Genomic DNA, 16,701 nt, shown 5'->3' on the forward strand with positions numbered 1-16,701 from the left:
AATCAGACAAATTGCACATGGTATTGTGGTATTTTCACTTATGCCAAAAAAATTTCAGCTAGCTGAAGTGTATTTTGGATTCAATGGTGGTCATGATCCTTTCTCATCCTATTAGTTGATTTATGTACGGATTTAGATACGCTTGCATTCACACCTCCTTCAGGTATCCCATTCATTTGTTTTTTTTTCCACCAAAATATCATAACTAACTGCTAAAAGGAACCAGTTGACTACATTTTTCACGCACAACTGCGCTACACACATATATAATTTGATAAAATGAACCAACCATTCACATAGTATGTACTTCGTGCACTAAATATACATTTTTAAATTTATAATAAAATAAACCTGCCATCACAAATGCACGTGTTAAAAAGAAAGCACTCCACACACATTAAATTTCTAAAAATAAACCTACATTTAGAGACCTTGAGTCGAGAATGATGTTTAGGAAACGTTAAAGCATTGTGGAACTTAATAATTTTTAATTAACCACCGTTAAAGTATGGTGGGACTTAAAAATAAACCACCATTTTTTTGCTAAGGTTTGTCACTTAATAAAACTCACCCATTATTAATTAATTATTAAAATTTACACTCAATTAAATTTCCATTCCCCCCAAATTGCACAATTCCTCTTCCAAATCCGGTACGAGGGTGGGTGACATGGTTGTCACCCTCAATCATTGTTGATCATCTTAGTCCAGTCTAGTTTAGTTATTAGTGTGTTGTAGTTTAGTTTAGTCTAGTTTTCTTTGGTTATGTTAATTTGAGTCAGGGTATGGTGTGTATTATTATTATTATTGCCTAATTATTACGGGGATATTGGGTGCCTATATGTATGTATAGCATGAAGCTTTTGGTTGCATAAGTAGAGAGGTCATGCCAAATTTTTTAAAGGATGTGGATTGCATGGGGTGGTCAATCGGTTGTGTCCATGAGAGTCTTTTCTTTTGTCAATATCTTATCTATTGCTATTGTGCTATTTTGCAAGCATTCTCTGTTGTGATTATGTGTATGTGTGGTGTGTGTGATCCATTTGAATGGTGCCTCATACTCCTCTCCTAGTCCAGTATGTTCCATTGGTTTCTCATGATTATTCGCAATTGTTCGAATCAGACCTTATTTTCTAAGACCGAGCTATTCAAATTTGTGAGTCTTACACTACTACTTATTCTTAATGATCCTGACATGTGTGATCAGTTTTGAATTTCTTAGAACAAGAGGTATGACTTTGTTAATGATACAGTTATCCTCATGATGCCTAAGAGTCTGGTCAAAGCTCTTTTTTGACCCTACTATGGGGAACCTTTTCCTATTACTCATAAAATTATCTCAAATGAGAACATTTTGAAGATTTTGTAGAACCAGATCACAGATGTCTTGGATCCTAAGCACATCATTACTATTTCAGGAGTTAGTGTCTCCGAGATTTCTAACCCTTTTTAGATACAATTGTGCCAGTTCCTTTAGGATAGGTTCATGCGTGCCAAAACCCCTTCTAATTATCTTTCAAAGGAATTGTTTACAACTTTCCATATGGTGCTAAAGGGTATCACTATTGATTGGAATTCATATCTCCTCGCTAAAATAGATCAACATTTTATCTGAGTCATGAGGAGTAATGTGACTAATGTCACAATTGGTTCTGATCTTTATGTTTTCTTGACATATGCTACCCTTGCGAAGGAAATCCCCTCACTATCAGTTGATCCTCTAGCAGTCCCTCCTCCTCTTACTAAAACTCTTGATATCATCATTGAAGATACTGATCCTCCTTCTTTGGTCATTCTTCAGAGGAAACCTCTTAAGTGAGTGGCTAAATCAGTACCAGTTTCCACTCCTTCAATTTTCATTCCTATCCAATCTTGCAGTATGCTGCCTACTTTTCTTATAATGCCCAAACTTTTCAAAAAACATAGAGATGGTACTTTGGACATTTCAATTCATTCTGTGCAACGTGTGGTGATAGGAGATGCAATTCTATTTTTTTGCAAAGACATTCAAAGCTATATTGAACTCTGAGTTATTTCTTGTATTCAACAACTCTATTCTTCTTTTTACGAGGAGGTATTATAGTCTAAGGAGGACTTGAACAAGGCTAATATTGAGCTAGCCTCAACCACCATGGAAAAATTTTCCAGCCTCTCTACACAAATGGAGCAAGAAACTCAGGTCATTGATGCCCAAAAAGAAGAGAAATCTACTTTGCAAGATTAGTTGGCAGATACCAGATCTAAAGTAGTTATTGTGATGGAGGAGAGGGATAGGTTGTTGAAGGAAGCCGAAGAAGTTGAAAGCTCTAATAGCTGTCCAAACAGAAGAGCTCAAATCAACCAACACTATCATAGACTAGAATAATACTCAAATTTGACAACTTAAGGAACAATTGGATCAATCCTATTCTGCTTCACAGAGTCCTTCTATGTAGCCATTTCCTTTCTTATCCCCTACTAATTTAGCTGTTCTTTGAAGAAATGCGACATTATGTCCTTTATTCCAAGCCAAGGTGGAAAGACTTCAGTCAAGAATGGACTTGTTATAGACTTTTTTTGAGTAGTTCCAGGAATTTATTCCTTCAAATCACTCCTTCTTTGTGCACTATTAGCAACATAAACTGGCATTTTATATTAAGCTTTCCACAATAGATTTATCTCCTCAAGAGGATAGTTGGAGTAGAGTTTGGTCTTCAGACTTATTGATTGAGATGGTTAGAACGATCTTTCAAGATTCAGTGACTCCAAATACCATGCTTATGTCTTACATGTACTTGTGAGGTGATTTGTTGATCCCAGATAATGAAGATTTGTCTTGGTATGTTGGAGATGTGGTATTGTAAGCTATTTTATATGTCAAACATTTGGAGTTGCAAATAGATAAGATGTTCCAGACATATTCCTCTAAAGTGACTAATTGCCCTGAAACTTCTTGGCATATGCAATGATTGATTCTGTGATTTTGAATCAACATCAAAACAAAGCCTCTGCTCATGTGCAAAACTGTAAACAACTTAGGGTGGATCTCTTAGCTCACCTTTCCAAGAAACCTCCATTTGATTCATCTTTCTTTGATGCCTATCATGGCAAATCTGTGATAGGACCATCGGTGCCTCTTGCTTATCTTATTATTAGTAGACGGCCCATAGATATGAAGCTTACTTTTCTATATATCAATCTACTCCATGGATTGTTCTACCCCTTCTTTTTCAACCCCAAGTTACCTCTCAAATCCCTATTTTCACCCATTGTTCTTTTATTGAGGATCATGTTTTTTCCCCTACTCCTTCTTATTCTTCCCCATCCACACCTATTCTTTTCACTTTTCTAGCATACTTGTTAATAACCTTTTTAGGTGATTTTCCTAAATTAACAAATTATCATTCTTTAACCCATTCCTCCTTTTATGATTTTACTTATTCATTCCTTTATCCTCTCTTGCTTATTTCTCTTCCATCTCCTACCACTTTTATCCCTCATCCCCCTCAATTGATTAGTGGTTGGATAGGTTGTGATCTCACGATCCTTAGATGAAGAGGATGGAGTTCAACATATTCCTTAACAAGACCTCAAATAAATTGGCCACTGATTCTAGGGCAATGGATAACTACCATCCAAGTTTTTTAGAATTATCTACACTTTGCTCAAAAGTATTCTTTGTCTTTAGATCCTTTAGTGAGATTGATTGCTCTTTTTGCTTAGTATCTTGCCTACATGCACCAACATTCCCATATTGATCAAAAGTCAATCCCAAAGTTTTGTATGAATGTGCATGTGGATATTGATCCCCAAAAATGGGATATTTTGTACTTTCATGCCCTTGACTTGCCTAGCTAGTATCTTGTATTGGTGGAGAGGATGTGTTGCTCGCAACTTTTTCGAAATCCTCCCAAGACTTTTGTAGATGAATCTTTGTCCATGGATCATTTTTGAAACGACTAAGCTTTTAAGAGTGATGACCTTCATTGATATCCTTGGATGTATTTTGACGATTTATAATGTTATATCTCTCATTTGGAGGTGCCATTCAGAAGGTGTGTATTATTAGTATGATGGGGTTGTGATTGGATATTCAAACTGTTCAAGAAGATACATTTTTGAAGGCTCATGGTGATGATGATGGATAGATGTAGATGAAGAATCTCTCATATCCTTTTAGAGTTTGTTTAAATTTAGTTGGTTTGATTAAGTATTATTTATGATATCATGTTTTGGGATTTTTCCTTGAATAATGGATTAAATACATGTTTTCTTTTCTGGGGATAAATCTCAAGCTCTTCTTGGTTGTTGATTGGATATTTGAAGCTAAAGTGATGAGCTATTATTTTAAATTTTTATTCTCTTTTTCTAAGGTAGCGAGGACGCTTTTTAATTAAGTGTAGGGATATGTTGAGGATTGATATGCCTATGATTTTTGTATGATTTGAATGATGATTGATTGATTTGGAAGTGTTTGAGAGAGTTTTGGATAAGGTTGAATAAGTTTGAGAAGATCATGATTTTTTTAGTGGAGATATGATGTGTTGAAAGGTTCTGTTGAGTGCTTGATAGGTTCTCATTAGTTTTGTTTAGCTTCTATTTTGTTCTAATTTCTTTCTGTATGAGAGGTTCGAATAATAATTGGTGGAGTTTAAGAGTGTTTAGAAGCTTATTGAATGATCCTTAATGGTTTTGAATAGTTTTAGTTGAGTTGAATGCTTCTTATGACCTTCTGTATAGTAATGTTAACCCTATGTAGACATTTTGTAGAGCGTTTATCTTTGTTTTGTTTTTATTCTATATGCCTCTATAAGTGTTCTGTGGGGTGAATGTGTAGCTTCAAAAAAATTTCTAATCTTAGGAAGAGATGAATACAAATTAAAAATAGCTCAAAGAAGCGGAAGAAGTAGCTATTGAAGACTCAAGTGAAGACTGAAGTGAGAGTGATACTATTGAGCTACAAAAGAACACTCTACTGGCTTTGGTGACCCTTCATATCAAACATACCGCTTGAGAGGGGTAATCACAACCAAAGAGGGATTATGGATGATTACTCTTCATTGTTCCAATGTACTATTGAGAGAGAGGATATGTGAGAAAGATAGAGTATGAGAGATAGTAATTTTTCTATGAGAAACATTATATCTACATGAGAGAGACTATGAAGATAAAATCTATATGATGATTTCCATTCAAAATGGAGCACTCTTTTGTATTATCTTGTTTTTTTAATGGTTTCTATCAAGAAAATGAAGAATGTGTTGAATATTTATTGTGATAAATCTATGTGGGAGAGTTGTTATATGATGTTGTGTGAAGATTGGCATTGCTTTTCTTCTTATGGTGGATCAAAATATGAAGAACATGCTTGTTGATGATAGAATATAAATTTTCTTGCAATAGATTTCCCGTTTTCTTGGTGTTTCTCTTGGGGCTCCAACAACTGGTGAACAAAGTGACTCTTAGGAATGTTGGTATAGATCTAATTGTGGACGAGTCTACAAAAACTTTTGCAGGAAGGGCAATTTATTCTATGGGAGATCTCTACTTTGGATATGATCAATTTCAATTGGATATGGACAACTATGAGGAAACCTTTAGGTTTAGTAAGGATGTGCACCTTACCTTAGAGAGCAACCAACTATGTTGCACATATGATGAATGGGATGAACAAAGTCCTTTGAGACTTCATACAATAGGTTACTCTGCCTTTTCTTGATGACGTGCCTATAAAAGGGTGCGAAGAAGGAATCAAGGATGAGATAGTGGATTCGAGGGGGTATCACAAGTTTGTTGCAGATCATATTTTTGGTTGTGAGAAGATCTTATCTAGGCTAGAAGAGGTAAATCTTACTCTTTCTAGGCCAAAGTTGGTTTTTGGAGTCAAGGAAGTTTTGATTGTGGGACATATGTGTGGGCCTTATGATCGAAGGCCTTCCCTAGTACAGATTGAAGCTATTCAAAAGATGAAGAAGACTTGTACTTCCATAACTGAGGTGAGACGATTCTTGGATACATGAGTTTTCTATCTTATTTGGATTCCACACTTTGCACATGTAGCAGATGCACTCTATTAATTGTTGAGGAAAGGTCAAAAGTTTCATTGGCATGAATCACATACAATTCGCATGAATGACATACAAAGGCAATTAGGAAATTGAAATATTTGTTGTTATTTGCACCCATACTAAGGAAAGTAAATTATGAGTGTGGAAGGCCTATCATTGTTATAGTGGATACTAGTCCATTGGGTAGACGATTGGACAAGATGATGAAGAGGGAAACAGATATGTTGTGCAGTTTGGAGCCAAAGTCTTAAGTCATCAACAACAAAATTATCCACACATTAAGAGGGAATTATGGAGAGTGGTCATTGCATTGAAGTATAATAAAGAATACTTTATTGGTGCATTAGTGGTGGTTGTTGAGATAGATTGTCTACCTTTGCTTAGGATGATCACTATTTGCTCAACTCTGGATATTGCTATTTTGTGGTGCATTTCTTACATCAAGTCCTTGAACCCGGAGTTTCACCATATTGTAGGTAAAGATAATCCAGTTGTAGATATTTATCAAGAACCAGGTATGAGGATGAAGAAGACATGGTTGTTGAAGGAGATGATGTTGGTGCAAATTTCTACTGAGTTTCTACTCCACTTCTTATGTTCAAGGAGATCATTATTGTTATGCATCTCTTGAATCATTTTCAAAAGACATGTATAATGGCAAGTGGCTGCTACTTGAGCATTTTGACTAAGCAAGAGGGATGGAATGATCAGGAATTCAAGAGGGTCCGAAGAAAAGCATAGGGGTATTTCTTGAAGAATGGCCATCTATGGAAGCATTCAAAGCAAAGAAACAGGACTCCACAGAGGGTAATATGTGATAAGGAGACTCGACAAAACAAATTATCAAAGAGTTTTATGAGATTCTATGGGTTGGTCATCAAGGTGTGTGGATCACTTTTACGAAGATCAAAGAAAGGTGTTGGTGGAAAGGTATGTATAAAGATGTGTTGTAGTTTGTAGAGACTTGTGCTACTTGCCATTCCAATGTGTGATATCGTGATGGTCTACATCCTACTTATCCATTAGCCATGTGATTGACTTGGTGACCATGCCTATGGGACTTTGGTAAATGTGATACATTATACTTGCCACGGAAGATCTAACAAGTCAAGTGGAAGCTCAGGTAGTGTAGTATGTAAATTTCTTTTGGAAGATGTTATTTGCCGCTATGGTTGTGTTGGAAAGAAAACTGCACTTCAATATACAACCTTGAAGGCAATGGCAAAAGTGAATGTGGACAAGCTTTATCTAAGGTATGTAGAGGCAAGATTCACGAGAGTGGCCCAAGCTACTTCTGTATGCTTTTTATGGGCTAATCACACTACACATAGTATAGTGACTGGATATATACATGTTGAGTTGATGTATGGCCAAAAGCATGTTATGCCTATTAAGGATGTTATTACTACTTGAATTGTGCTACCTTGGGAGAATGATATGAGCGGGGAGGACCTTCTTGCTTTGTAGATTCGATAGCTAGGAAGGAAGCTTGAAGACATTGAGATTGCAACCATGCATTTAAAAGATGTCATGTTTAAGAATAAAGAAAGGTTTGACAAGAAATACACTCTCCACCCAAAACCCATTGAGAAAGGAGATTGGGTGTTAGTCTATGATAGTAGTCTTAATACTCAACATAGTACACTCAGAAAGGTTTCTAAGAGATGGTTTGGTCCTTATATTGTGAATCATGTGCATAATGACACAACGTATTCTTTGTGTGAGTTGGATGGTATAACTTTGAAGGTTCCTATTGCAAGAAAGAGGATCAAGATTTTTAAGCAAAGAAATGTTAGCAAACCCATTGAAGAACACATGCAGGATGAAGAATATGTTTATGTTGGCTTGGATGATCAAAAGGACGATGAAGATGCAGGGATGGAAGATGAATATATTGATCTAGATGAAGATTAACCATGTGGCACATATTGGAGGATGTGCAAGTTCAGAGGGGGTGGATGTCGTGCTCTTATGCAGACACAGTGTGAAAAAACATCGAGAGCATCATCATCTAGATTTCTTATTAATCTCAAGAGTCAATGTCATATTAGTAATTAGTCTTAGTATCCATAATATGGAGGGTTCAAACATATGGGATTTTTGAATAATTTTAACCTATTTTTGATATTTTGGATATTATTTCTTGTAAATATCCTCAAAAGATGTAGAAATTTTTTAGAATAGGATGCCATGCATAAATCAAGTTGCTTTCCAACTAGTTTTGGAGTTCTCATGCAAAAAGAAAGGCTCTTGAATTCGCATCGGGCGCAATTGTAGTTTTTTGGCAACAAACAACACTTTGGACAGTGAAGAGGGAGAAGGAGCGATCCAAGAAAATTGTGAGCAGGTGTCTTGCGATTTTACCCCCCTTTTGGAGCCAATGGAACCATCAAATTTGTCGTCTAAGCAGCAAAGTAGAAGCTAGTGTTTGGTGCAAGTTGTTGGGTATAACAAGTTGAAACAAGACACGATGAAGGGGGCACTCATTGTAAACAAGTTTTCTTAATCATGGATTGGTTTTGGGATACTTAGAGCCTATGATCTCTTGCATATATGTTGTTTCATCCCTCATTGGTCTCTACTCTATATAATCTCTATCATCATCTATGATCTCATACAAGAATCTACCTAATCTCTTACTATCATTAATCCTCATTTAAGAATCTCTCTAACATAATATACATCTATCTAGATATCCATTACTACTATTATTCACTCCTACAGCTAGAGACCTGATGTCTTCCCAGCATATGTATAGATTATCTCAACATTGTGTTTATGTGCAAGTGACTATGTGCATGTGTCTTTATGGAAGTGCATGTGTACACATGTCTATGTGTAGGTGCTTGTGTGCACGTGTCTATGTGGAGCAAGTGACAATGTGTACATATGTATCTATGTGCAAGCGCATGTGCATGCATGCCTATTTGCAAGAGCATGTGTGCACGTGTCTCTTTGCAAGTGCATGTGTGCACATGCAAGTATGTGGGTACAAGTTTTTGGTATGAGAGTTTTGGTTTATGTGCCCATGGGTGTGTACACTTCTATGAGTGTGGTGTGTGTCTACATGGGCGCATACATGTGTAGAGTAGGGTCATATTTACATGTGTGGTAGGTGTAAGTGTACATCTATATGTGGGTATGTGGGTGTAGTGCATGTAGGGAGTGTACTACATGGTGTATGAACACGTACAGTAAGTAACTAGTGATTTAGTGTGGGTGGTGTGTGCCTATCCATATGCGTGCGGCGAGTGTATGTGTGTGTCGGTTTTGCTGAGGGCGACAGCGGTCGTGGTGGGCGGCAACGGTTGGCCAGTAGACAAGGATGGCAAGAGATCGATGAACGGCAGCGATCGTGAGGGAGGCGTAGAATAGCAGCAGGGTAGGCCGAGAGGCCCTACGGGGTGGTGCTGTGGTGGGAGCCAACGGCGAGGTGGGAGAAGCTGGTGGGGGGGGAGTGTGGTGGTAGGAGACGAGCAGCGGCATGGCAAGGCATGCATGGGGATTGGGCGACTAGGCGGTGGCCCAAGGTAGGGGGGCAATGAGGGAAGGAGAAGAAGGCGGCGTCGACAATCAAAAGGTGGCAGTGGATCCACTAATTAGGAGTTGGCCGTAAGGTGGGGCGGCCAAGAAGGTGTGGCGCGAGGGGGGGGCGGTGGCGCACGGCAGAGGCCGAGCATAGAGGGAGGAAGGGAAGCGGACGGGGCAACCCCGGAGATGGTGGCAAAGATCCGCAAGGGAAAGGGTGGTGGCAAGAGGCGTCGACAGCAGTGGGTGGCCCAAGCAGGAGTGGAGGAAGTCTTAGAGTGGCAGCAGCCGCCAGGGGGCCTGCAAGTGAAAGGAAAATAACGAAAAAGGAGAGAAAAAAAGAAGAAGATTGACTATCCTACATTTTTTCGTTATATGGCTTCAACAAAATCTCACTTATTTGCCAATAAATTCCATATTAACCAAAAGAAATGAAATCCTTTCTTGGCACATGCACTTTGGAGTTGGCGTTCGCACACCCTCCTCCTGTTCCACAACACACAATGCATGAGTGACTTTGAGGTCGATGTGTCCTTTGTCTCAGCAATGGAACTAAAATGTTGGGCAACATGTGCTTAATGTATAGGGACCATTGGACACACTCTTATTATTTTAGGAGCTTCGACACGCAAAATCATTGGGTTATCTCTCACCTAGCCACTCGCATGTGGATCGAAACCCGTTTGTACTGAGCATTGCACAGTATACCAACAACCATGATGGATGCACATGCAAGCTCCACGACTCAAGTAAGTGCTCCTTCATTCCTCAACCCTCTATAACCGCCACATGCGAAAGAATGAGCATGGGCATGGCAAGAGAGTGTGCTTGGAGAGAAAAAGAGTGGAACTTCACCCTCTTGGTCCATCACTCTCATTCTCTCACTCTCTTGCCTTCAATCTCTCACTCTAACCCTCACTTTCTCTTTTACAAAGAGAGCAAGATTTAGGCAAGTGCATAAAGTTTGCACACACATGAATAGTTCTTTTTTTTTTCATCCTTTTTATACACTTTTTTAGGGTTAGGGTTTTCCTATCCCTCTAAGTTGGGCATCCAACGTACTTTTAGGCCAAAAGATCAGTCATCTCTTACTGCATGCTTTTCTTATGAAGAGAATAAACTAGAACCTTTCCAGTTTTCTCTCGAGAGCCTACGCTATCATTACAACTTGCATGGGATCACTCTTGGCTTGAGGATTTATATAATAAATTAATTCAATTGTTGCAATCTTTTGGCAATTCAAATATGTAAGTGCTTCATACACATTATATTGTGGCTGATAACTCGAAAAATTGGACTCCTTCTTTGTGCTTGCTTACTGGTTGCATGTTGCTTACTTCTTTTGGTTAGCACAATGTTGTTGGAGAGAGAAAGGTCCCCTTGATCTATAAACCATTTGTGTGGACAAATGTCTAAAGCAAGAAGGGGGAAACCCCATTAGAAGGTCCATCCCACCTTCCAAAAAGTATTTGCACGTGTAGATGTCCTAGAGGGACGGTCGAGCCCATTGAAGGGTGTCTCCCAACCCTTAGAGGTGAATATGAGGGAAGAAGAAGAGAAGAGTGAAAGAAGAAAAAAGAAGAAGAGGTGGGGAGAATAAGAGGAAGTAGAGGGATGATAGGGGAGGGGGGAAAAGAGAATATGAAAAACATATCTTAAGACAATATGGTCAATTTGGATATTTCCCCCCCTTATACTTTGACAATCAATTCAATAGATTTAGATGGAATTGCTTTCTATGGCTCTCCTACAAGATGTTTCCAATTAGAGTCCAAACGCACCCAGAGTTAGTCGAGAGAGTAAAACACCACTCCTCCCACTAACTTTGGTACTGCACCCTATGGTTTGATGGGGAAGAGGGTTACCTTAACCCTAGCATCCCCCCACTAGCACCCCTCAAAAGGGGATGCTAATGTAGTGCTGGCAAGATTAAGGCTAGGCTTGCATCTAAATGGCTATTATAAGACACTTGCAAACTCCACGCCAACATGAGAACTTGTCGATAACCTATAGCTCACATCCCTAACATGATCACTACCCATTAGCCCGATCAGCATTGGGCACAATAGGGCCCTTATAAGAGGGTTTAGAGGAAAGATATCAAAATTAGATACTCCATGATTTGAAGGGCTTGTATATACCTTTTTATAATCAAATAAATTAGAGCTACCATCAATTATCTAAACATGTTACTTTTTCCATCATTGAAAACTACCCAAAAAAAAAAAATCATGTTCCCTAAGGTTTATTTTAATGGTCTAATCATGGTTGAAACTTGAGAGATAATGCTTATTGTTCACAAACACATGATTGTTGCTAACCTTCCACAATTGTAGGATAAAACAAAAGTTCTTCAATTTAATTATCAAGATTCCTTGTTTTAGGGATGGCATGCTTTCGTCAAGGCCATGTAGTAGACTTGAGATGGTTGATGAATAAACAAGAAACATCTCAATAAGAGGTGCATCTTTGTGGGTGATGAGGTGGTAGGTGATAGCCTGAGGTAAGAAAGAAGAGTGATTTTTGAGGATGTAGGCGTCATTAAGGCTATGGGTGTGAGTGTGCCTATGGTTGTGGCAACGAGCAAATGGATTGAAACATGGAGGGGGAAAGAGGATGAAGATGTCATTCATGATGAGAGTGCTAGTAATATTGCAAAATGTCATCATGGAAGACATCTAGACATGCGAGGACTCCCTGAGATGCATTTTGATAGATTAGGTAGCTTCAATCTTAAATGTGGGAGTAAGACATTGTTAGTTCCATTGTGCCATCTTGTTGCACATGAAGCCATCATACTTGCATCTAGCATAATAGCTTGACTTATCCAATGCTTTGTTATCACATCACATCTAATTTAAAGATTAATAGGAAAGTTTTTGGTTCCCATGAAAGGTGGTCCGAATGGAGAGTACATACTAGAATCTTAAGGACTCACCTTTGGTTTGGATTAATGTGCTCTAAAGGGAAAGCCAACTGAAGATGTTGATGAAATAAATATGAGACCATGTATATTTACTTGACTTTGAAAACACATCAATGTGACTTGCCATGATGGTTTCATTCTACTTACTAGATGATATGCTTGTATCAACTTTATGTATTGCACATCATAGTGATGACATTAGACAAAAATATGCATGTTCATTGTTCTCAGTTTGTTGAGGTTGAGAATAAGGAAGAGGGAGAGTTCCTACTTGCACTTCACAAACACATTGTGTAAGTGGGCAACTAGCTATTGTAAGTGGTCATATTACTAAATTATTTTGGTAAACCCTATCTCAATCATCATTTTCCATCACACTCCCAAATTTGGCATTAATAGTCTGACTTTCGAGACTTAACCAATGAAATCACAGTAGCTTCAAAAGCACCTCATACTACCTGCTTCATTGATTTGCAACAGCGGTTTGAGGGAGAGAATGTATCAAGAGCAGGAAGCATTAGATGCAGTTTACAGCAAAAACAGGGGTAGTAGGGATGCTTAATCCTTCATATATACTAACATCAATAGCACATCTGATGTATCAGTATCACGATCACAATCACTCAAACTGGCTGGATCAGCCAATGCAATCTATCTCAGTAATGTGATAATCCCAAAGCTGGACCAGTTGATGTTAGTCCTTAAGTACTTGGAAGACTGATGTAATGCTTTAGAGAGCCCAATCCTTTGGCTGATGATTGTGCCCATGTACAAATTCCCCCAATGATCTAGAAAAGATAAACCAAATGCCTGATGGATTACTAGGAGCAATAATAACAATGTGCCAATATAAGTTCTGAACAAGTTTAAGATCATTATAGCCTGAATTAGTCATCTGTTAGTTGCCTATATAAATGAAGAGTATCATTGACAATATGTAGTACCCTCCTCCTGCAAATTATATGCTTAACTTAAAAGGATTAGGATGTTGTCTTCCACAGCTTCTCTCCTGTATGCTGTTGAGAAGCACAGATGCAAGGGAGACAGTTGACCAACTACGTCCCAGGGGATGAATATGTCGGCCATTTTGCAGTATATATTAGAAGCAATGCAGTAGCAGGTGACTGCAATTCGCCTCTTGCACTCGCAGAGACGCTCTTCGCGGCACGAAAGCCATGAAGAAGGGGATCATTTTCACATAGTGTCTGCCAGATGGCAAGCCTTCATCTCTATGGAGGTCCAAAAGCCAGCTCCAGGACTGTTGCTGCACATGTGGTACTTGTCATTGACCATCAACAGGCCATCGGTTTCCCGAAATGTGTGGTTCAGCATTAGGAGACCATCAGCCTGGCATAAGGTGTGGCACCATGAAATGTCAGTGCACATTTTCATCCTCTGACAATTTCCATTCATAACCAAAAGCCAAGCTGCAACTACTTGCTCAAAGTCCATTAATCAGTTTATCCTGCACTACATCTTAGTGATCAAGGCTCACCTCTTCATACTCTTCATCATGACAAGTTCCAGTCTCTTTATCATCAGTCCGTGCAAATCTGCCTCGGATCCGAGGCCTACTATCAGCTAAGGTCTTTCTGCATGCATACTGAAAGAGAGAAATGATTTTCTTTTTCAGAGCAAGTTTTGAAGAAACAAATGTATGAGAGCTGAATCTATGCAAGACCCAAAGCAGAGCACATTCTGACCTTTATTTTCTTGTTAAAATTTCTCTCAGTCCGCTTCTGGCGGTATCGATGCAGCCTCACCTTCCTTTGCTCCAGAGTGTAGTGGCCAATCTTCAAGCCTCCACTTTCCTCTACAGAAGATTGCTCCATGTTGATATTGCAGTTTCCTCCATAATTCATCTGTATGGCATCCAATGCTAACAGAAATGAGCTATACCAGTCTGTGAAGCCAGTAGACTAACACATCAGTACAGTACAAGAACCCTCATTTCAAGACTAGCCTTTCAAATTGAACACGAGCAGTGACTGGATACAGGTTTACCTGAAGGTCTCCAGTACTATACACACGTCTCATGGATGCAGCAGGCTGAGGGGAAGTCATGTCTGCCGAGACATGTGAATTAGATGCTTGAAAGGGGTTTCTGCAGCTTAGACTAGAAAGGCCCAACATTGCAAGCTGAATTTCAGAACTACTTGTTGCAGTGAAGTCCTCAAGGCATTGTGCACTTGGATAACCAGATCCCTTGATATGATCCAATGCGTGAGTACTAAGGCTTCTCTGTATTGACGGAGCATGAGAGGACAATTGCATAGTGTCGCAGAGGGCGGTTAACCCATTGCTACCATCCATTGAAGCCTCTATTTGAGGCAATTGCATGTTACACATTCTAATAGAGCAGCTACTTGAGGAGCTTAAGTCAGCTTGTAGCAGTGAGGGGATCAGGAGTTGAAGGTTGATGTTTTCTTCATGTCCTGGCACCTCTTTGAACAGAGATGCACCATTAAGTGCACTGGGAGGAGAGCATGAGCTTAAAGAATTCATTTGCAAAACAGATGGGGACACAATTGGCGTAGTTTTTGCTGCAGAGCTAGCTTGTGTCAAGCTGTTTATCAGCTCCCTCGCCATGGAGACCTGTCCTACAGATGTGAAGGGGGTTAGTGACACAGAGGAGCGAAGCTTTCCTATCTCCGCTTCTCCTAATGGCATGGAATCCATCTTGCTAGTTGTAGATAATGCAGTATTATGGGACACATTATTTCTCTTTTCTTCATAATCAAAAGACATGGCAGCATTGATGATGCTGGCCAACCCCATAGTTCTATTTCCACTGATTGCTATGTCATCTTTTTGACTGAACATGGAACTGGCAGAGAGTGCTTTGGCAAGAGGATCAATTGGCAAAGGCACAGGTTCGATTGAGGCTCCACTGTGTCCATTGATGAAGGTTTGGAAAGCTGTGCCTGATTGTGTTTTGGGTGGGTGTGTGTCCTCCTTGCACATATGCTGAGCTTCATTGAAAGAAACCAACTCAGGAATCAACGTGATGTCCTTCAAATCATCTTTACTTTCCAGTTCCTCAAGGAAGGTCTCATCTTCCTGAAGTGCATTGCTCTGCATTTTTTCACACAGTGGATTAGGCACTTTGATAATATTCATTTATCTCAATTGAGCCCAAATTGCATAGCATAGGAGTTGATTTGATACAGGCTAACAGCATGCTAACAAAGTAACATTCTTCATGTACCAAGGTAATGCTGATCATATTACTATCTGACAACATGCTCACATAACATAGCATGTTGTTTGCTTTGAGCTTTTACAAATGGGCCATCAAAGCTTGCGAAGTGCCAGCAACAGAGGTTAGAGTAGGCTTATTAATACGTTAACAGAAAGAAATGGAGACAAAAGGAGTAAAACAGTGATGATGCAAGGATCATCCTCCTTGCTATGGACCTTAATGTCCCACAAAGGCGAAATTGAGCTCTCCTTCAATGTTAGTAGCAAATCAGTTCTAACTGGAATTCACTAGCAATTCTACTATAAAAATCTGATGGTACACTATCATAAATGCACTCTAATTGCTTATGATTAACGTGAGGTACTGATGGAGGAAGCGCTTACTGAGAACAATTCTCTGGATAAGTTCTCAAACTCTGGCAGTTGCTCAAATGCAGTGAAAATGGGGGAGTCAGAGTGGGTGACAATAAGGTCACTTTGTGCTGACATTGGCAGGGGAATGTCTGTGCAGGTGGGTTTTCCCCAAAACCCAGCTTATAATCGAATGAATCCAATGGTTGAGGCTCTGATTGATGGCAAATTCAGAAGTAAGGACACAGTTCAAATCACTAGTTTGTGTATATGAGCTCAATTATCTGAGAGAGAGAGAGAGAGAGAGAGAGAGAGAGAGAGAGAGAGATGGATGGGCAAGAAGACGAGGGGAGAGCATTATGCTCGATGTGTGAGGAGATACGGGCCCAGATAGCGAGAGGAGAAAATATGCTTGGAACAAACCCGAAAAATAATACGAAAGCTTGGAAAGGGAAAGACCCAATTGGGAAAGATTGAGTTTTTTGCCTGGTCCCAAGGGTGAGCTTAACCCAAGATGCATCTCGCAAGAAAAGACCCACCATCCTTCATGTATTTGTAGGCCATAAATGTTGAGAATGTCATATATTGTTAACCATATGATATGGGTCACTCAATGAAAACCTAGGTGCCTGCAGGTCATAATACCTCT

At 39.3% G+C, this 16,701-nt stretch overlaps 1 protein-coding gene and 1 pseudogene across 1 annotated transcript; one reads left to right on the forward strand and one right to left on the reverse strand.

Moving 5' to 3' along the window:
- The first annotated feature begins 7,264 nt into the window (after window positions 1-7,264).
- LOC148011834 (uncharacterized) lies at window positions 7,265-7,960 on the forward strand (annotated as a pseudogene).
- A 4,990-nt stretch (window positions 7,961-12,950) lies between these two features.
- On the reverse strand, window positions 12,951-16,493 carry LOC148011835 (uncharacterized). Its single transcript, XM_087670895.1, has 5 exons — window positions 16,086-16,493; window positions 14,505-15,575; window positions 14,204-14,362; window positions 13,996-14,103; window positions 12,951-13,847 (listed from the first exon to the last, which is right to left on the reverse strand). The coding sequence occupies exons 1-5, from the start codon at window positions 16,188-16,190 to the stop codon at window positions 13,695-13,697; spliced, it is 1,596 nt and encodes a 531-aa protein (XP_087527021.1). The 5' UTR covers window positions 16,191-16,493; the 3' UTR covers window positions 12,951-13,694.
- Between the last annotated feature and the right edge of the window lie 208 nt (window positions 16,494-16,701).

This window comes from Lygodium microphyllum, chromosome 28 (assembly GCF_053477565.2).
Source record: "Lygodium microphyllum isolate KBCC chromosome 28, Lygodium_microphyllum_v1.1.10, whole genome shotgun sequence".
NCBI lineage: Eukaryota > Viridiplantae > Streptophyta > Polypodiopsida > Schizaeales > Lygodiaceae > Lygodium > Lygodium microphyllum.